Below are 22,385 nucleotides of genomic sequence, written 5' to 3'. Positions count from 1 at the left end.
AGGAATATCTTGCATACCCCTTGGAGCAGATCTCCCACCCTGCCAAACAGCAGGTGGACTATGTCAGAGAACACCCCGATGCACACCAGCAGGACCCACTCCTTCACTGGGGTCTCAACAAACTGCTCCTCCACAAAACTAATCTGACAAGAGACATGAATAGGATACACTGAATCAACGGCCAGCTTTTGTAGAACGATCAATGTTAACAACGGTATGGCCTGGATTCAAAAAGGCAATGTTCCCATGTTCGCATTCACGTTAAATGCTGCAGATTGAATCCCCGCCTAAAGATCACAAATATTTAAACGCGGCAGATGTCAGAACAATAGAAAATTAGTTTTAAATGTCAAGCTTGCTAAAACATGCCTTAGATTGAATCCCGGCGTAAGTCAGAAAGATCAACAAATATTTAGACAACTGGTAAACGTAGGGGCACAAAGTTGCCCAGCATAGCCGTAACCACATCAAAAGCCCACACTCTGTAATTAGGGAGGTGAAACACCCCATGGTTGCACTACCTCCTGGTCTGTGTGTGTTAGTGGTAGGATTCGTGTGGTAAAGGCACGGGCGGAAGGAGAGTGACAGAGCTGCCTGGATGAACACTAGAGATCCTGGTTCGAATCCAGGCTCTGTCGTAGCCGGCCGCGACCGGGAGACCCATGGGGCGGCGCACAATTGGCCCAGCGTCGTCCAGGGTAGGGGAGGGAATGGCCGGCAGGGGATGTAGCTCAGTTGGTAGAGCATGGCGTTTGCAACGCCAGGGTTGTGGGTTCGATAAAATAATGTATGTGCTAACTGTAAGTCGCTCTGGATAAGAGCGTCTGCTAAATGACTAAAATGTAAATGTAAATGTAATGAACATGAGGGCACTGAGGATCTGGAAGGTGGCGCTGAGGCCCAGCAGTGCCCCTACCTCGTCCAGAAGGGTGGGCAGGGTTAGGGAGAAAAGACTGCTGGAAGTAGTGTGGCAGGATCACCAGGGAAGGTAGGAAGGCAAATGAGGAGACACAGCCAAACAGAACTTGACCATTTTCAAAACAGAACCCCATGGGTGAAGTACCACTAACCCTTGAACACAAAAGACACAGTGACAGTAGCAACTTGTTTAGTATTTATTACATCAATATTAATGTAAAAAAAATGTATGAATAGATTTGATTGAATTCTTGAAAATAAATTACAAATATATCACTAGGATTTGCAGATAAACCAGTTTTCATCTGTGCAATAATTTATGAGAGAAAATATGGTGGAATAGAATTCTCCTAAGTTACACTTCAGTGTTGTGATGCAAAAATCCTAGCAAAATGTATAGCGCATAGAATTAAAAAGGTATTGTCGGATATTATTCATTCTAATCAGACAGGTTTTTTACATGGAAGATACATTGGAGATAATATAAGGCAAGTATTGGAAACAATAGAACACTATGGAAAATATGGGAAACCAGGCCTGCTATTCATAGCAGACTTCGAAAAGGCATTTGATAAAATTCGACTGGGGTTTATATATAAATGCCTGGAGCATTTCAATTTTGGAGAATCTCTTATAAAATGGGTCAAAATCATGTATAGTAACCCTAGGTGTAAAATAGTAAATAATGGCTATTTCTCGGAAAGTTTTAAACTGTCAAGAGGAGTGAAACAAGGATGTCCACTATCGGCATATCTATTTATTGTGGCCATCGAGATGGTAGCTATTAAAATCAGATCCAATAATAATATCAGAGGATTAGAAATACAGGGCTTAAAAACAAAGGTGTCATTGTACGCTGATGATTCATGTTTTCTTTTAAATCCACAACTAGAATCCCTCCACAGCCTCATAGAGGATCTAGATACATTTTCTAACCTCTCTGGATTACAACCAAATTATGACAAATGTACTATATTACGTATTGGATCACTAAAAAAAAAAATTTCCTTACCATGTAGTTTACCAATAAAATGGTCTGATGGTGATGTGGATATACTCAGAATACATATCCCGAAGGAAATAAATGATCTCACTTCAATACATTTTTATAGAAAATTAGCAAAAATAGATAAGATCTTACTACCATGGAAAGGAAAATACCTGTCAATTTGTGGAAAAATCACCCAGATTAACTCTTTAGTATTATCCCAGTTTACCTATTTGCTTATGGTCTTGCCTACGCCTAGCGAACAGTTTTTTAAATTATATGAGAAAGAAATATTCAATTTTATTTGGAACGGCAAGCCAGACAAAATTAAAAGGGCATATTTATATAATGAATATGAATTCGGAGGACAGAAATTATTGAATATTAAAGCATTAGACCTATCACTAAAAGCTTCAGTCATACAAAAGTTATACTTAAACCCGAACTGGTTCTCAAGTAAATTAGTAAGATTGTCTCACCCAATGTTCAAGAAAGGCCTTTTTCCCTTTATTCAGATTACAACAACTCATTTGCAGTTATTTGAAAAGGAAATCATCTCCCAAATATCACTATTTCTAAAACAAGCCATGGAAAGTTGGTTGCAATTTCAATTTAATCCTCCAGAAACGACAGAACAAATAATGCAACAAATATTGTGGTTAAATTCAAATATACTAATTGACAAAAAAACTTTATTTTTTGACAGAATGTTTAAAAAAGGTATAATCTTCGTAAATGATATCATCGGTAGGACTGGTGGAGTTATGTCGCACATGCAGCTAACAAAAACATATGGAAATGTCTGCTCTACCCAAAATTACAACCAAATAATTGCAGCCTTACCGCAAAAGTGGAAGAGGAAAGTGGAAGGGGGAGAAAGTAAGGAACTTGTCTGTCGGCCTTGCATTAAAGAACATAATTGGTTAAGGAAAACTGTGATAAATAAAAAAGTACATCAGTTTCACTTAAGGACCAAAGGATTGACAGCCGTCCCATTTAGATTGCAAAATAGTTGGGAAGAGATCTTTGATGTACCGATCCCATGGCATAGTGTTTATGAACTGACACGCAAAACGACACCGGATTCAAAAATTTGAATCTTTCAATTTAAGTTATTATATAAAATTATTGCTACCAATAGAATGTTATTTATATGTGGGATACAACCTTCCCAGCTCTGCAGATTTTGCTGTGAAGAGACAGAATCATTAGATCATTTGTTTTGGTTCTGTCCATTTGTAGCTTGTTTTTGGACACAGGTCCAGGAATGGTTGAAAAGTAATAAAGGGGAGTACAGTGGGGAAAAAAAGTATTTAGTCAGCCACCAATTGTGCAAGTTCTCCCACTTAAAAAGATGAGAGAGGCCTGTAATTTTCATCATAGGTACACGTCAACTATGACAGACAAATTGAAAAAAATAAAATCCAGAAAATCACATTGTAGGATTTTTAATGAATTTATTTGCAAATTATGGTGGAAAATAAGTATTTGGTCACCTACAAACAAGCAAGATTTCTGGCTCTCACAGACCTGTAACTTCTTCTTTAAGAGGCTCCTCTGTCCTCCACTCGTTACCTGTATTAATGGCACCTGTTTGAACTTGTTATCAGTGTAAAAGACACCTGTCCACAACCTCAAACAGTCACACTCCAAACTCCACTATGGCCAAGACCAAAGAGCTGTCAAAGGACACCAGAAACAAAATTGTAGACCTGCACCAGGCTGGGAAGACTGAATCTGCAATAGGTAAGCAGCTTGGTTTGAAGAAATCAACTGTGGGAGCAATTATTAGGAAATGGAAGACATACAAGACCACTGATAATCTCCCTCGATCTGGGGCTCCATGCAAGATCTCACCCCGTGGGGTCAAAATGATCACAAGAACGGTGAGCAGAAATCCCAGAACCACATGGGGGGACCTAGTGAATGACCTGCAGAGAGCTGGGACCAAAGTAACAAAGCCTACCATCAGTAACACACTACGCCGCCAGGGACTCAAATCCTGCAGTGCCAGACGTGTCCCCCTGCTTAAGCCAGTACATGTCCAGGCCCGTCTGAAGTTTGCTAGAGTGCATTTGGATGATCCAGAAGAGGATTGGGAGAATGTCATATGGTCAGATGAAACCAAAATATAACTTTTTGGTAAAAACTCAACTCGCCGTGTTTGGAGGACAAAGAATGCTGAGTTGCATCCAAAGAACACCATACCTACTGTGAAGCATGGGGGTGGAAACATCATGCTTTGGGGCTGTTTTTCTGCAAAGGGACCAGGACGACTGATCCGTGTAAAGGAAAGAATGAATGGGGCCATGTATCATGAGATTTTGAGTGAAAACCTCCTTCCATCAGCAAGGGCATTGAAGATGAAACGTGGCTGGGTCTTTCAGCATGACAATGATCCCAAACACACCGCACGGGCAACGAAGGAGTGGCTTCGTAAGAAGCATTTCAAGGTCCTGGAGTGGCCTAGCCAGTCTCCAGATCTCAACCCCATAGAAAATCTTTGGAGGGAGTTGAAAGTCCGTGTTGCCCAGTGACAGCCCCAAAACATCACTGCTCTAGAGGAGATCTGCATGGAGGAATGGGCCAAAATACCAGCAACAGTGTGTGAAAACCTTGTGAAGACTTACAGAAAACGTTTGACCTGTTTCATTGCCAACAAAGGGTATATAACAAAGTATTGAGAAACTTTTGTTATTGACCAAATACTTATTTTCCACCATAATTTGCAAATAAATTCATAAAAAATCCTACAATGTGATTTTCTGGAGAAAAAAAATCTCATTTTTGTCTGTCATAGTTGACGTGTACCTATGATGAAAATTACAGGCCTCTCTCATCTTTTTAAGTGGGAGAACTTGCACAATTGGTGGCTGACTAAATACTTTTTTTCCCCACTGTATATATATAAAAAACATGGGGGATTGGAAGTGATGCAGACAATTACATTGATAGAAGATACAATCTATCTGCAATATTAAGCTGATCCATCCCCCCCCCCCCCCCCCCCAAAAAAAAAAAAAAAAAAAAGGTTACATGGTGATTGAACTTGTCAGAAGTCCCAAGAAAGTCACCCTGCAGTCGAAGTGATCTGTGGACATGCTGACCAGGGGGCAGTGGTGTTAAGTACGTAAGTAAAAATACTTTGAAGTACTATTTAAGTAGTTTTGGGGGGTGTTTGTACTTCACAATTTCTATTTTTAACTACTTTTACTTCACTACATTCCTAATGAAAATAATGTACTTTTTACTCCATACATTTTCCCTGACACCCAAAAGTACTCGTTACATTTTGAATGCTTAGTAGGACAGGAAAATGGTCCAATTCACACACTTATCAAGAGAACATCCCTGGTCATCCCTACTGCCTCTAATCTGGTGGACTCACTAAACACAAATGCTTTGTAAATTATGTCTGAGTGTTGGATTGTGCCCATGGCTATCCGTAAATAAAAAAACAAGACAATGGTGCCGTCTGGTTTGCTTAATATACGGAATTTAAAATAATTTATACTTTTACTTTTGATACTTAAGTATATTTAAAACTATTATTTTTTTGGACTTTTACTCAAGTAGTATTCTACTGGGTGAAATTCACTTTTAATTGAGTCATTTTCTATTAAAGGTGTCTTTACTTTTACTCAAGTGTGACAATTGTTTACTTTTTCCACCACTGCCAGGGGAAGCAGAGACAGATCATACCCAATGGCCAAAGCACCAACCCAGGTTGAGGACAGAAGAGAGAAGGGGGGTGAAGACAGCCGAACCCTCCCTCTGGGAACGACTCCAGATCGGGAGCTGGATCTGCATGGGCACATGGGACAGTCTGAGATGATGGATCCTTATCTTCCTCTGTATCAAAGTCAAGACGACTGCCATTTATTTTCATTTTTCCATGCTCGTGATATGATAAATATGTCCATAAAACAGTTCAGCAACATTTCATCGCAAGAGCAACAATATACACTTGAAGGACAGTCATCCTGACACAGGATGGTGCCAAATAACATACATATCAAGGTCTCTGAAACAACAATCACTGCAAATACAATACTGTAAATAATACCAAACAACACATCTTTATAGGTATAGATGCAAAAAATATATATAAAACATGACATAACATTAGTTCAACACCATCCAATGCATTCAATTTTAACAGCCCGGGAATTCTATGCAAAGAACTTAAGAGATACATTCGACTGGCATCGAACTACAACTACAAAAAAACGACTCCAATAAGTATAATTTGTGATAGAAATAAAATACATGTTGAAAGTAAACAAACCGGAAAGAGCTGTGGCATTTTTTAAGGCTATATTGTGTAACGTAATACCTGGAGTTTTACATTACGTAAATGGTTTGGCAAGAACATTTAATATTCTACTGAGTAACACTTGAATTGAACATATCGGTACATAAGAGATTAATATCAGCAAACAAGTCAATACAATTCTGTCTTGAATGTGAAATGAGATAGTGCTTCTCTACTGTCTCATCCTCATTTTGTGTCAGTGAGTGCTTGCGTGTGTGTGAGCATGTGTGCATGTGTGTTTCAAATTAGTTCAATCACCTGTCTAACTCGTATCTCTTTATCGTCTGCCCTAAGGCAATGCTTGCAAAGGCTCTACTACTGGTTCTCTCGTTTTATTGAAATGACTGCAAGCAGAGAGTCCTTTGGAATATTCCATCAGTTTGTGCAGGGGACTGAAAGGCATCCTTTTCCCCTCTCTGGCTTTCCACCTAAGAGACAGAGAGTAGATAAAGATTTGCAATGATCCTTCATCAGTATTTTAGTGTTTACTATACGGTTGTGTGTGTGTGTGTGTGTGTGTGTGTGTGTGTGTGTGTACTCACTTTCTCCATAGTGCCCACCCAAACAGAGACAGGATCAACATAGAGATGATGATCCCGATGACCAGGGCACAGACCACCACAGCATCTGACTCTGTATCTAGGGAAAGAGACAGGTTCAAATATTCCTTCTTACAGGAAATACACTGAGTGTACAAAACATTATGGAAAGCTATTATCCCTTATTGATGTCACCTTTTAAATCCACTTCAATCAGTGTAGATGAAGGGGAGGAGACAGTTTAAATAAGGATTTTTAAGCCTTGAGACAAATGAGACATGGATTGTGTATGTGTGCCATTTAGCAGGTGAATGTGCAAGACAAAAGATTTAAGTGCCTTTGAACGGGGTATGGTAGTAGATGCCAGGTGCACCGGTTTGTGTCAAGAACTGCAACACTGCTGGGTTTTTCACGCTCAACAGTTTCCCGTGTTTATCAAGAATGGTCCACCAACCAAAGGACATCCAGCCAATTTGACAACTGTGGGAAGCATTGGAGTCAACATGGGCCAGCATCCCTGTGGAATGCTGTTAACACCTTGTAGAGTCCATGCCCCCGACGAATTGAGGCGCAACTCAATATCAGGAAGGTGTTCTTAATGTTTTGTACACTCAGTGTATATGCAGATATACAGGGGGAAGAATATGCATGGAGGAGAATAAACAGGCAATTCTATTAATTTAATTTAAGGATATACACCAGGAGATGATTTCTGTATGGAGAAATCTGTTACCTGGGTGACAGGACCAATGGCTCCAGTCACTCCAGAAGCCTCTGTCAGCACAGTAGTGGTGCATCCTGGACCTGACCCGGAAGCACTTCCTCTGGGCACCATCCATTGAGAGAGAAGTCAGCGTCATCTCAATGGTTACGTTCCTCTGCTGCTGGTGACAGGAACAACGTCAGATCTGAACAAAACTTCAGAAAGATTCTGTCTATTCTCTAACCAAGAATTATATGATTTGCTTCTTTAAAGGTTATCTTCCATGACGTTATGTGTCAAAACATTTTGTAATTACCTGACATAACAGGTAGCAACTTGGCCATTGCTCAGTCTGTCAGGGATAGTAAAGTCAGGAACGCATGAGTTCAGATAATGCAGGCACATAATAAACATAGGGCAAGGGCATACCAACAACTGCTGCCCGCCTACGCCCTCCTCTCTGGCTTCCACCTCATACTCCAGGCAGTGTCTGGGAATCCTCTCGTTGGGCAATTCCCACTGCAGCTGTAGCCGCCTGTCTGGACTAGCCTCCAGATGCACGGTCTCAATGGCTGCAGGTTTCACTAAAGAGTTCAGACACACCCAAAGGAGTCAGTGTACTGTTCACAAAGACAGGAGAAAATACAAAGGAGAAAACATAATGATGTCATTGCCAGTGGGTGTAATGAGACAGGAGGAAAGATTAGGAGATAAAACTGTGTAGATAATACCTGTTTGGATATGCTATGAACAAAGGACATTATGGAAGAAAAAAAACTTTACGGGCAGCTGAAGAATGTTTATTGAAAAGAGCAATATCCTAAATACAGCAATATTGCATTGAATAGGTGAGGCATATCATGCCTTGTTGTGAAGTTGAGTGTTTAGTACCATAATTCTGAATTTGCAGGGAGAAGAACGCCGACCTCAAGACCACCTTGGGAGAGGAGCTGTTTATGCATATGTTGAAATCACGGAATTCTGGGAGAGATTCCTCTGTGAATTTGCAGCCAGTCCTGATCCCATTGGAGTGGATGTACTGAGGACACTCCTCAGCTTGTTCCATCTCCCGATGCCTGGAGAAGCACACAGACATCAACACGTCACATTTGTCCAGTATATACAGGTACAGACATGTAGGTAGGCTATACATTAGGAGAGATGTTCTGATGTGCCCATTTAGGGTGACCTACCAAAAGTACAGGCTGTGCTGGGATTGGGTTGGCTCCTCTAAGCCCGTCTCCCAGGTGCACTCCATGAACTCCTTCTGATAAAACACGCAGCCAAACCCCTGGACCCTGGAGCCAACTGGGCCCGGAAGCAATTTAAAAGAGGTAAGAGATTAATAGATGGCTGAAGCTGGTCGACCAAATCGAACCGCCCCATTCCGCCTCTGTCCATAATGGTGCCTGTAGAGAATTTCAGCTATACAGCACTCCCCTGTCATTGTTCATTCCCATATAGGATGATAAGAGGAAAGAACGCTATCTCGCTATCTGTCAGCCTATTGTTGTAATTTAATCCAAACAATTCCATATCTACAAAAGCACATTGTCCTCCTGACCTCACCTGTGTTATTGGGTGGCAGGACTATCTCTGTGAAGGGGCTCTTGAGCTCAGTGCCGTTGGTGCAGGCTCCCCTCAGTAAGGTGGAGATCCGCACCCTGACCTCCTTCTCCAGGTCAAACTGAGCACTGTACCATGTCCGTACAGTCCTGATCACCTAACCATACACAGACAATATCACATTAATATTATTCATACCTCAGGCACCTGGCCACTACTATGGCCTTAGAGCCATAACCACAGTTATCATATTGAAAAGATTTGAAAAATCTCCAATTTATTCATGATGTTCTCATGTCATTCTTACTCCACCTAAAAATGCTGTAGGCTGTTTTACATTTACAGGAAACCCTCAGTATAATTCCATTGAAGCTAAATGCAGTTACAGCTAGTCAACCACAAATCTAGACAGAGCTTAGGAGATATAATAATTGGGAAATATTGACTTCCGATGTACAGTACCAGTCAAAGGTTTGGACACACCTACTCATTCAAGGGTTTTTCTTTATTTCTACATTGTAGAATAATAGTGAAGACATCAAAACTATGAAATAACACATATGGAAAAAAAGTGTTAGAAAATCAAAATATATTTAATATGTGAGATTCTTCAAATAGCCACCCTTTGCCTTGACAGCTTTGCACACTTGGCATTCTCTCAACCATTTTCACCTGGAATTATTTTCCAACAGTCTTTAAGGAATTCCCACATATGCTGAGCACTTGTTGGCTGCTTTTCCTTCACTCTGTGGTCCGACTCATCCCAAACCATCTCAATTGGGTTGAGGTCGGGGGATTGTGGAGGCCAGGTCATCTGATGCAGCACTCCATCACTCTCCTTCTTGGTAAAATAGCCCTTACACAGCCTGGAGGTGTGTTGGGTCATTGTCCTGTTGAAAAATAAATGATAGTCCCACTAAGCCCAAACCGGATGGGATGGCGTATCGCTGTAGAATGCTGTGGTAGCCATGCTGGTTAAGTGTGCCTTGAATTCTAAATAAATCACAGACAGTGTCACCAGCAAAGCATCCCCACACCATCACACCTCCTCCTCCATGCTTTACGGTGGGGAAATACACATGCGGAGATCATCCGTTCACTCCAGACCAAAGGACACATTTCCACCGGTCTAATGTCCATTGCTCATGTTTCTTGGCCCAAGCAAGTCTCTTCTTCTTATTGGTGTCCTTTAGTAGTGGATTCTTTGTAGCAATTCGACCATGAAGGCCTGATTCACACAGTCCCCTCTGAACAGTTGATGTTGAGATGTGTCTGTGACTTGAACTCTGTGAAGCATTTATTTGGGCTGCAATTTCTGAGGCTGGTAACTCTAATGAACTTATCCTCTGCAGCAGAGGTAACTCTGGGTTTTCCATTCCTGTGGCGGTCCTCATGAGAGCCAGTTTCATCATAGCGCTTGATGGTTTTTGCAACTGCACTTGAAGAAACTTTCAAAGTTCTTGACATTTTCCGTATTGACTGACCTTCATGTCTTAAAGACTGTTGTTTCTCTTTGCTTATTTGAGCTGTTCTTGCCATAATATGGACTTGGTCCTTTACCAAATAGGGCTATCTTCTGTATACCACCCCTACCTTGTCACAACACAACTTATTGGCTCAAACGCATTAAGAAGGAAAGAAATTCCACAAATTAACTTTTAAGAAGGCACACCTGTTAATTGAAATGAAGCTGGTTGAGAGAATGTCAAGAGTGTGCAAAGCTGTTATCAAGGCAAAGGGTGGCTATTTGAATTTGTTTAACACTTTTTTGGTTACTACATGATTCCATGTGTTATTTCATAGTTTTGAAGTCTTCACTATTATTCTACAATGTAGAAAATAGTTTTAAAAAATAAAGAAAAACCCTTGAATGAGTAGGTGTCCAATCTTTTGACAGGTAGTGTAAATCATAACTGGTCTTGGCAGGCTGTTTATGGATGGTGTATCACGTTTCTCTGTTATTCTGCGTTTAAGAATAAAGTGTCCTTAGAACACACAGTCCTGGCAGACAGCCAACACTATACAAGTGTTGCCAGGATAACCCTCCGGTGTTGCAGGTACACTTTTGACAATGTCTAGTTATGTGTCCAGTGACTTACAGTCCATCTGTTCTGATATGTGTTGAAGTACTCCAGGTGGTATCTCATGGAGCAGGCAGTCAGGTTGGTCAGGCTGGCTGGAGCCGTCCAGTGGATGTAGAGCGGCCCGAGGTGGCCAGGATCATCAATCCCAATGTTCTCAGGAGGATCCACTGGAAGTCAATATGGTACACAGTATTTTCAGGTCAAAGGTTAATAGAGCAAAGGCACCTGCAAGCTTGCAGTAAGCATTAAAGAGGCAATCTGTGATTGGTTAATCCATTTTCATCAATTCATTATATACACTGTCATAACCCATCAGAACCCAAAATAAGCTTGTTTTATCTATTGTTTGTAAACAATGTAATTGTAAATAAGCATGGTATAGCCTCAATAGCTATAATTTTGATATCATGGATGCTCAGTCCTTGCAACCATAACTAACCCAGACAGCGCACATACATCTCGCCGACGTCGGCCTGACAGCGGATAATCGTTAGTAGATTGCGTTCCATTTAGAAGGTCAGTGGGAGGGCGGCTGTGAGTGTGGGAGGTCGAAATGCATGCGCGCTGCACCTTCACATGGCCGCTCAGCATAACAGAGTCGGCCGTAGATCTTGTAGACATCGAAAGTGGGACCCAGATAGCACACGTCTGCCCAATGTAGTCACGATTTATACATGACACATCGGGAAGATGTAATATGGAGAGCATTAGCACATTGGCAAGACATCTTGCAGATGTATTTAGAATGCATACATTCTAAATTCTACAGTTTTACATCGTTTATACGTCGGCCAGGCATCAACATTATATTCTGATGTCTAGGCGTCATCTTACCAATGTACAAACGCTCTCCAAACTACACTGCTCAAAAAAATAAAGGGAACACTTAAACAACACATCCTAGATCTGAATGAATTAAATAATCTTATTAAATACTTTTTTCTTTACATAGTTGAATGTGCTGACAACAAAATCACACAAAAATGTATCAACCCATGGAGGTCTGGATTTGGAGTCACCCTCAAAATTAAAGTGGAAAACCACACTACAGGCTGATCCAACTTTGATGTAATGTCCTTAAAACAAGTCAAAATGAGGCTCAGTAGTGTGTGTGGCCTCCACGTGCCTGTATGACCTCCCTACAACGCCTGGGCATGCTCCTGATGAGGTGGCGGATGGTCTCCTGAGGGATCTCCTCCCAGACCTGGACTAAAGCATCCGCCATCTCCTGGACAGTCTGTGGTGCAACGTGGCGTTGGTGGATGGAGCGAGACATGATGTCCCAGATGTGCTCAATTGGATTCAGGTCTGGGGAACGGGCGGGCCAGTCCATAGCATCAATGCCTTCCTCTTGCAGGAACTGCTGACACACTCCAGCCACATGAGGTCTAGCATTGTCTTGCATTAGGAGGAACCCAGGGCCAACCGCACCAGCATATGGTCTCACAAGGGGTCTGAGGATCTCATCTCGGTACCTAATGGCAGTCAGGCTACCTCTGGCGAGCACATGGAGGGCTGTGCGGCCCCCCAAAGAAATGCCACCCCACACCATGACTGACCCACCGCCAAACCGGTCATGCTGGAGGATGTTGCAGGCAGCAGAACGTTCTCCACGGCGTCTCCAGACTCTGTCACGTCTGTCACATGTGCTCAGTGTGAACCTGCTTTCATCTGTGAAGAGCACAGGGTGCCAGTGGCGAATTTGCCAATCTTGGTGTTCTCTGGCAAATGCCAAACGTCCTGCACGGTGTTGGGCTGTAAGCACAACCCCCACCTGTGGACGTCGGGCCCTCATACCACCCTCATGGAGTCTGTTTCTGACCGTTTGAGCAGACACATGCACATTTGTGGCCTGCTGGAGGTCATTTTGCAGGGCTCTGGCAGTGCTCCTCCTGCTCCTCCTTGCACAAAGGCGGAGGTAGCGGTCCTGCTGCTGGGTTGCTGCCCTCCTACGGCCTCCTCCACGTCTCCTGATGTACTGGCCTGTCTCCTGGTAGCGCCTCCATGCTCTGGACACTACGCTGACAGACACAGCAAACCTTCTTGCCACAGCTCGCATTGATGTGCCATCCTGGATGAGCTGCACTACCTGAGCCACTTGTGTGGGTTGTAGACTCCGTCTCATGCTACCACTAGAGTGAAAGCACCGCCAGCATTCAAAAGTGACCAAAACATCAGCCAGGAAGCATAGGAACTGAGAAGTGGTCTGTGGTCACCACCTGCAGAACCACTTCTTTATTGGGGGTGTCTTGCTAATTGCCTATAATTTCCACCTGTTGTCTATTCCATTTGCACAACTGCATGTGAAATGTATTGTCAATCAGTGTTGCTTCCTAAGTGGACAGTTTGATTTCACAGAAGTGTGATTGACTTGGAGTTACATTGTGTTGTTTAAGTGTTCCCTTAATTTTTTTGAGCAGTGTATGTATTCCCTACGCATATTGATATGTCGGCCAAAGATTTGTGTGCTTACTGGGGAGGAGTGTCACAATGCTGCCTTCTCTGGATGCATAATCATTCCTCACCCACTGGGCCACGTTTCACATCTTTTAGGCATAGCCTACCCATGGACAGTCAAACATTTTCGGGTCATGGTTGGCAATACTTTTTATCTGAAAATATGTCTAAAGCCTATAGGCTTAAATAAATGAATAAAAACGCATTTTCTGATTACAGTACTTGTCCCATGCATTATTTTCACCACATGCCTCAAATGTTACCTTTTTTTGTAAATATATTCATCACATATTCACTGCTCTTAATAAAACCTTACTTCCATCTTTATTTACATTTTAGTCATTTAGCAGACGCTCTTATCCAGAGAGACTTACAGTTAGTGAGTGCGTACATTTTCATACTGGCCCCCCGTGGGAATCAAACCCACAACCCTGGCGTTGCAAGCGCCATGCTCTACCAACTGAGCTACACGAACTAACTCTGTTAAATGTGATGTTTCTGTTTCTCTGTTCCTTGCTTTTCTCTTCGTTGTGCTAGATTCTTCTAAGAACTTGATGGTTTAGCAATAGCCTAATAAACTTGACATTAACTTGACTCTTCTGTCTTCATTTTACCCACAAACAAAATCACGCATAGTCTAATGTAGTCCCATGAAGCTCAGCTGGTAGAGCATGGCGCTTGCAATGCCAGGGTTGTGGGTTCGATTCCCACGGGGGCAGCCCATCACATTCTTGTACAAACATAATTTTGAACGGAAATCTGCCTGGGATTATGAGTTATTACACAGTATAACAATGATTAATGAATGGAAATACACCTGCAGAGACTAACCTGTAATTTCTTGTGATTTGATGATCCATTCAGATATAAGCATGTATATGGTTGTCAACCGCCACATTTTACTCGTCAACATTCTTCTAACTGGCCCCTGGAACATCATGAGAATGTAATTGTAGAATTGACTATTGATAAATCAATCATATCTATCCAGAGTTGGGGAAACTACTCTGAAAATATTGTTTACTAAGCTACCAATTACTTCACACTGGAAGAAGTTAAGCTACAATAAAGCTACAATTAAGAAGAATAGTTTACTTAACTAAAGTTACTTTGAAAAAGTAGTTCACTACATCCAAACTACTTCGTGAAAAAATATAATATCTTAATCTGAAATGTCAGACTACCAATTGCAAGAATAGCTCAGTCTGGTGTCATATGTTAACAGAATGTGTAATGTAGCCTTTTAAACACAAAAACAATGTTTCAAGTGAGAATTAGGCAGATATGATGCCAAAAAATAAAGGTAATTCTTGTCTACTTTGCTTATAATTTGTTATTTTTGCAAGAAAAGTTGATGTTCCAGTAGTTGGTTGGGTTGGGTTGTTGCAATATGGTCTCAGAACATTTTGTATTATTCTGCAGGTAAATCCGAGAAACTCAATTTAGTATCATATGTTACGTTTCCTATGGTATGTATTAATTTGTGGATGTCCATCACCCATTTCGTATGATATGTTAAGAATTACAATTGGCATTATATGTTACGATTTTTGCTAAATGTAAAATATGTTAAGAATTCTAGCTAGGTGACTAGGTGGCTAACATTAGCTAGCTCGCTAACGTTAGCTAGGCTAGGGGTTAGGGTTAAGTTTAAGAGGTAGGTTAAAGGGTTAAGGCTAGGGTTAGCTAAAAGGGTTAAGGTTTGGCTTAGGCAAATGGGGGCTGTTGGGATTTGTTTTCTCATAATTTGATCTGTATGTGATGAATAGCTTAGAAGGAATGCATTAATGATAAGCATAGGTTTGTACTATACTGATAGAAATTGTTTCACATAACAGGCTGTGATTCATGTGAGGAACGTTAGGGGCTAGGATGAGATAAAACTTGTATTTCTTATAGATAAGACTTGTATTTCTCACAGATACGAACACTGCCTCTTTGTTGTCTGTGAACCGTCCTTGAACGTAGTACAGTGGAATGGTGTCTTTTGGGTGCTAACTCCACAGGTTATTATGATAGCAACTTATGCCTGGGAACGGTGGAGCGCCAAGGGGGTGGGACCAGCCCGTGCGCCAACGGATTGGCTGAGTAAGTCTAAACCACGCTCAGTCTCTACTCTGATTGGCCAGCAGAGAGTGGGAACTCTCTCTGTCAGAGTATTTGAAGAAGAACCTGTAATAATGGATTAGTTCTCTGAGTGCCCTGCGAGGTATTTCAGTGGACCCGTATATACGAACGTCATATTTACCATTGAAGGTTTTGCATTAATTAAAATACTAGTATATTTTAGAAGTCGAGTTGACCTCTTTTGTTCCTAATACCAGATTTGAATTGACGCAACTTAACAGGGCAAAAAGGGTTACGTTAGGGGAAGGGTTAGCTAACATGCTAAGTAGTTGAAAAGTATTAAGTAGTTGAAAAGTTGCTAATTAGCTAAAATGCTAAAGTTGTCCGTGCTGAGATTCAAACAAACAACCTTTAGGTTGCTAGATGTTCGTGTTAATCACCCACCAACCTCCTTTCGTTTTTGCCTTAAGTAACCTTCTGTTTTATGTAACCATACCAAACGTAATACATATCATACTAAATAGAAAGTACCGGATTTAAATTGACTATGTTACGTCTAGTCAGACTAGACTGCGCTAGCTATAATTAGCCTTGTTTATGCCGAAAATGGCAGCATGCCAGCGAGGACGGCGTTTGGCATTCGTCTGAAGATTTAGCAGCTGCGTAACCATTTCACACAGACTGCGTTTCTGGACTCGGTTGAATAATTGGGTGCAGGCGATTAGGACTATGTTGGCATCGGCCGCAGAGGAGGGGTGCCCACGTGAACTTTGTCAGGACTTTGGTCTGAAGAAGAGCACGGTTTGCACTGTTAATATGAGACCGAGCCTGGCTGGAGCCGAAGAATCGTTGCCTAAATACAAACATTGGCGTTCTGCCAACGAGGATTACATGAACACGCACAGTTTGACGAACTGAATTGGGCCAACGGGTTGAAGATTACGTGTTCAGACTGAGTTGAGGTGATGAGCCAGGGAACCCCACTTCGTGACTGGTTCCTACGGCAATGGGACTTCTACCCTGGGTGGATTTATCCCGCTCTCTTCTGCGCCATCTAAATTAATTGCTCCCCACACCACTTCCAGTTTCCCCCGTTTAATAGACCCCACATTAACATTCAAAGACGATATCTTATGTCCCTTTGCTTCATTTCCTTATTTTTCCCCGTTTGTTTAGTTAGTTATTTTGAATGAGGTAGAGTGTTTAGGGATTAGATGCAGGGACCGGGTGATAGGTAGGGAAAGCGTTAGGGTACTAGGCTTGTCATTCTGTGTTTAAATAGCTAAATGGATTATTGTGAACTGCAAACTCTGTGTGAGTTGTGTCCACAGCACGCTCGACCCCATAGTAGGTTTTACTACAATACCATGGCTATAATTTAACACATTTGCCTCTAGAAATGTGTTAATTTGCCGGTAGTAATGTTCAACATCCACTGAAGTAGCTAGCTGGCAAGTTTAATAGAAGCCACAGTAGTTGCCTTGGTAACCAAAAACAGACTTGCTTCAAACCAGCAGTCATAGCTTGCTATTATGAAAATCGAATTCAACAATGCCAATAATGTTTTAAATTCGACTTTTGCTTTCAAACGCAGCTCAAACATAGAACATGTAAGAATGAACTATAGCCACTGAATTCTACCGTGCTGATATACCGTGCGTTATAGGGAAATCATGTACGCTCTAGAATGCCCTTCAAGACAATCAGAAACGAGTACTCAACAATGCCATAATAATAATGCCAGTAAACTTGCTAGCTACTTCAGTGGATTCAATTATAGCCATGGGGTATAAAAGTGACAATCAACTCGGGGCTCTGCATTCTCTGGAAAATAATGAGCATTCATTATTTTCCATAGAACGCATAGGCCCTCTGATTATCCCTTACTTATTCAAAATAAATTCATACAAATCATTCTAAGGGATTAAAATACAGTATACATACTGTTAATATACAAAGTAAATGTTTTTCAAGCATATACAGTAAAGAATGCATATACAGTGCAAGCATCCTTCTAAATCAAACTATGTCTATACAAAGGCAACCCACAATGTAATCATACAGTTTTATATCAACAGTTTATGAGAATATAAAATAGAGATAATTTGGATCCAAAACAGAGAGAACAGAGGATAAAAGTGCATATCCACAGACAATAAGTACTTACTGTGAATCGAGTAAAGGTCTCAGCAGGGGTCATGTACTTGCCAACCTGTCCTCCCAGTCTCTTGAGTGTGGTCGTTGATATAATTCTGTGTGAAGGGAAATCAGGGCTGGGCTGTGGCACTGATCTGGATGGGTGGGTGCTTCAGGGTAATATGGTCTCCTCCTGTTGGATGTTTTGGTTTCCTTATTCCCAGGAATCAGGTCCTGTTTCCAGTGAATGAAGTTGCAACGCTTCCCTTGAAACTCACAGTAAATTAAAGCAACTCAGCGTACAAAATGACACTAATCACCTTTGTGCACCAGTATCAACCAGTCAGCCTTGATCCAATTTCAGTTACTAGCACTAGAGTTATTGTTCAAACATGTAACTACCCTTTCCTGTATAATGATGAAGAGAAAAATTTCACAAATTACATTGCCTGTGTGACTCAGTTGGTAGAGCATGGTGCTTGCAATACAAGTTTGAAAGTTCAATTGCCGCTGGGGCCACCCATACAAGAAATGTACACTACCAGTCAAAAGTTTGGACACACCTACTCATTCAAGGGTTTTTCTTTATTTTTACATTGTAGAATAATAGTGAAGACATCAAAACTATGAAATAACACATATGGAATCATGTAGTAATCAAAAAAGTGTTAAACAAATCAAAATATTTTATATTTGAGATTCTACAAATACCCACCCTTTGCCTTGATGACAGCTTTGCACACTCTTGGCATTCTCTCAACCAGCTTTACCTGGAATGCTTTTCCAACAGTCTTGAAGGAGTTCCCACATATGCTGAGCACTTGTTGGCTTCTTTTCCATCACTCTGCCGTCCGACTCATCCCAAACCATCTCAATTGGGTTGAGGTCGGGGGATTGTGGAGGCCAGGTCATACATTTACATTACATTTTAGTCATTTAGCAGACGCTCTTAACCAGAGCGACTTACAGGAGCAATTAGGGTTAAGTGCCTTGCTCAAGGGCACATTAACGTCATTTAGCAGACGCTCTTAGCCAGAGCGACTCACAAATTGGTGCGTTCACCCTATAGCCAGTGGGATAACCACTTTACAATTTGGGGGGGGGGGGGGGGGTTAGAAGGAATACTTTATCCTATCCCAGGTATTCCTTAAAGAGGTGGGGTTTCAAATGTCTCCGGAAGGTGGTGAGTGACTCCGCTGTCCTGGCGTCGTGAGGGAGCTTGTTCCACCATTGGGGTGCCAGAGCAGCGAACAGTTTTGACTGGGCTGAGCGGGAGCTGTGCTTCCGCAGAGGAAGGGGAGCCAGCAGGCCAGAGGTGGATGAACGCAATGTCCTCGTTTGGGTGTAGGGACTGATCAGACCCTGAAGGTACAGAGGTGCCGTTCCCCTCACTGCTCCATAGGCAAGCACCATGGTCTTGTAGCGGATGCGAGCTTCAACTGGAAGCCAGTGGAGTGTGCGGAGGAGGGGGGTGACGTGAGAGAACTTGGGAAGGTTGAACACCAGACGGGCTGCGGCATTCTGGATGAGTTGTAGGGGTTTAATGGCACAGGCAGGGAGCCCAGCCAACAGCGAGTTGCAGTAGTCCAGACGGGAGATGACAAGTGCCTGGACCAGGACCTGCGCCGCTTCCTGTGTAAGGCAGGGTCGCACTCTCCGAATGTTGTAGAGCATGAACCTGCAGGAGCGGGTCACCGCCTTGATGTTGGCGGAGAACGACAGGGTGTTGTCCAGGGTCACGCCTAGGCTCTTCGCACTCTGGGAGGAGGACACAGCGGAGTTGTCAACCGTGATGGCGAGATCATGGAACGGGCAGTCCTTCCCCGGGAGGAAGAGCAGCTCCGTCTTGCCAGGGTTCAGCTTGAGGTGGTGATCCGTCATCCATACTGATATGTCTGCCAGACATGCAGAGATGCGATTCGCCACCTGGTTATCAGAAGGGGGAAAGGAGAAGATTAGTTGTGTATCGTCAGCGTAGCAATGATAGGAGAGACCATGTGAGGATATGACAGAGCCAAGTGACTTGGTGTATAGGGAGAAAAGGAGAGGGCCCAGAACCGATCCCTGGGGGACACCAGTGGTGAGAGCACGTGGTGCGGAGACAGCTTCCCGCCACGCCACTTGGTAGGAGCGACCGGTCAGGTAGGACGCAATCCAGGAGTGAGCCGCGCCGGAGATGCCCATCTCGGAGAGGGTGGAGAGGAGGATCTGATGGTTCACAGTATCAAAGGCAGCAGACAGGTCTAGAAGGACAAGAGCAGAGGAGAGAGAGTTAGCTTTAGCAGTGCGGAGAGTCTCCGTGACACAGAGAAGAGCAGTCTCAGTTGAATGACCAGTCCTGAAACCTGACTGGTTTGGATCAAGAAGGTCATTCTGAGAGAGATAGCAAGAGAGTTGGCTAAAGACGGCACGCTCAATAGTTTTGGAAAGAAAAGAAAGAAGGGATACTGGTCTGTAGTTGTTGACATCAGTGGGGTCGAGTGTTGGTTTTTTGAGGAGGGGAGCAACTCTCGCTCTCTTGAAGACGGAAGGGACATGGCCAGCGGTCAAGGATGAGTTGATCAGCGAGGTGAGGTAGGGGAGAAGGTCACCGGAGATGGTCTGGAGAAGGGAGGAGGGGATGGGGTCAAGCGGGCAGGTTGTTGGGCGGCCTGCAGTCACAAGTCGCAGGATTTTATCTGGAGAGAGAGGGGAGAAAGAAGTCAAAGCATAGGGTAGGGCAGTGTGAGCAGGACCAGCAGTGTTATTAGACTTAACAAACGAGGATCGGATGTCGTCAACCTTCTTTTCAAAGTGGTTGACGAAGTCATCCACAGAGAGAGAGGAGGTGGGGGGGGGGGGAGGAGGATTCAGGAGGGAGGAAAATGTGGCAAAGAGCTTCCTAGGGTTAGAGGCAGATGCTTGGAATTTAGAGTGGTAGAAGGTGGCCTTAGCAGCAGAAACAGATGAAGAAAATGTAGAGAGGAGGGAGTGAAAAGATGCCAGGTCGGTAGGGAGTTTAGTTTTCTTCCATTTCCTCTCCGCTGCCCGGAGCTCTGTTCTGTGAGCTCGCAGTGAGTCATCAAGCCACGGAGCTGGGGGGGAGGACCGAGCCGGCCGGGAGGATAGGGGACACAGAGAGTCAAAGGATGCAGAAAGGGAGGAGAGGAGGGTTGAGGAGGCAGAATCAGGAGATTGGAGGGAGAAGGATTGAGCAGAGGGAAGAGATGATAGGATGGAAGAGGAGAGAGTAGTGGGAGAGAGAGAGCGAAGGTTGCGGCGGCGCATTACCATCTGTGTAGGGGCAGAGTGAGTAGTGTGGGAGGAGAGCGAGAGAGAAAAGGAAACAAAGTAGTGGTCGGAGACTTGGAGGGGAGTTGCAGTGAGATTAGTAGAGGAGCAGCATCTGGTGAAGATGAGGTCAAGCGTATTGCCTGCCTTGTGAGTAGGGGGGGACGGTGAGAGGGTGAGGTCAAAAGAGGAGAGGAGTGGAAAGAAGGAGGCAGAGAGAAATGAGTCAAACGTGGACATAGGGAGGTTGAAATCCCCCAAAACTGTGAGGGGTGAGCCATCCTCAGGAAAGGAACTTATCAAGGCGTCAAGCTCGTTAATGAACTCTCCAAGGGAACCTGGAGGGCGATAGATGACAAGGATATTAAGCTTAAATGGGTTAGTGACTGTGACAGCATGGAATTCAAATGAGGAGATAGACAGATGGGTTAGGGGAAAAATTGAGAATGTCCACTTGGGAGAGATGAGGATTCCTGTACCACCACCCCTCTGACCAGATGCTCTCGGGGTATGCGAGAACACATGGTCAGACGAGGAGAGAGCAGTAGGAGTAGCCGTGTTTTCAGTGGTGATCCATGTTTCCGTCAGCGCCAGGAAGTCGAGGGACTGGAGGTTGGCATAGGCTGGGATGAAGTCAGCTTTGTTGGCAGCAGAACGGCAGTTCCAGAGGCTGCCTGCGACCTGGAACTCCAGGTGAGGGGTGCGAGCAGGGACCACCAGGTTGGAGAGGCAGCAGCCGCGCGGTGTTGTGCGTTGTTTGTGTAGCCTGCGCAGAGAGGAGAGAACAGGGATAGGCAGAGGCATAGTTGACAGGCTGTAGCAAATGGCTACAAAAATGCAGAGGAGATCGGAATGAAATGAGCTAAGCATCTGGGAGAGGAGAGAGGGGGGCCTCCCTCACCAAAAACTTCTACCTCAGAAACTAAAATTGTTTCACTGAACAGTTGTTCAATGTTTAAAGGAATAAACTCAAACCCACTTTATTCAGCTAGCCAACTATGACACCATAGCTGACTAGCATGCTAGCATCCAATAACACACAGTTTAACACACAGTTAAGCACAAATACTCACAACAAACCACCAATAGTGTGTTAACTAGCTAACCAGCATGCCAGCATCCAGTAACACACAGCCAAGCACAAACACTTGGTCACAGCAAACCACCAATAGTGTGATAACACACTAAACAGATCATTCGTGTCTGTGTCAAGTTCCTTTCATGGCGCAGCAATGATTCAACATTGGCTAGCTAGGACAAGTATATTGTAATTAGCTGCTACCGTACCGTCCGCTGGTCGTGCTGGGTAGCTAGGTCGTGCTGGGTAGCTAGCAATGGCCAC

The 22,385-nt window shown here is 43.3% G+C and overlaps 1 protein-coding gene across 2 annotated transcripts; it reads right to left on the bottom strand.

The window, feature by feature from the left end:
• Positions 1–5,075: 5,075 nt before the first annotated feature.
• Positions 5,076–18,228, bottom strand: LOC311142299 (interleukin-13 receptor subunit alpha-2-like). Of its 2 annotated transcripts, XM_084177918.1 has the most exons (11): positions 17,805–18,228; positions 14,402–14,498; positions 11,129–11,280; positions 9,033–9,186; positions 8,657–8,771; positions 8,355–8,539; positions 7,893–8,047; positions 7,494–7,641; positions 6,764–6,860; positions 6,480–6,649; positions 5,076–5,758 (listed from the first exon to the last, which is right to left on the bottom strand). In XM_084177918.1, exons 1-10 carry the CDS (start codon positions 17,835–17,837, stop codon positions 6,511–6,513), a joined length of 1,275 nt encoding a protein of 424 aa, XP_084034044.1. In that variant the 5' UTR covers positions 17,838–18,228; the 3' UTR covers positions 5,076–5,758; positions 6,480–6,510. The 2 variants fall into 2 exon arrangements, with proteins under 2 accessions (XP_084034044.1, XP_084034045.1); XM_084177919.1 differs by lacking the exon at positions 14,402–14,498 and having other exon boundaries at positions 5,465–6,649; positions 17,805–18,142.
• Positions 18,229–22,385: the final 4,157 nt, after the last annotated feature.

The sequence above is a fragment of the Coregonus lavaretus genome (genome assembly GCF_964263955.1).
Source record: "Coregonus lavaretus genome assembly, chromosome: 15".
In the NCBI taxonomy this organism is placed as follows: Eukaryota; Metazoa; Chordata; class Actinopteri; order Salmoniformes; family Salmonidae; genus Coregonus; species Coregonus lavaretus.
Note: the sequence above shows the minus strand (reverse complement) of the source record. Positions and strands in the feature narration are given on the sequence as shown.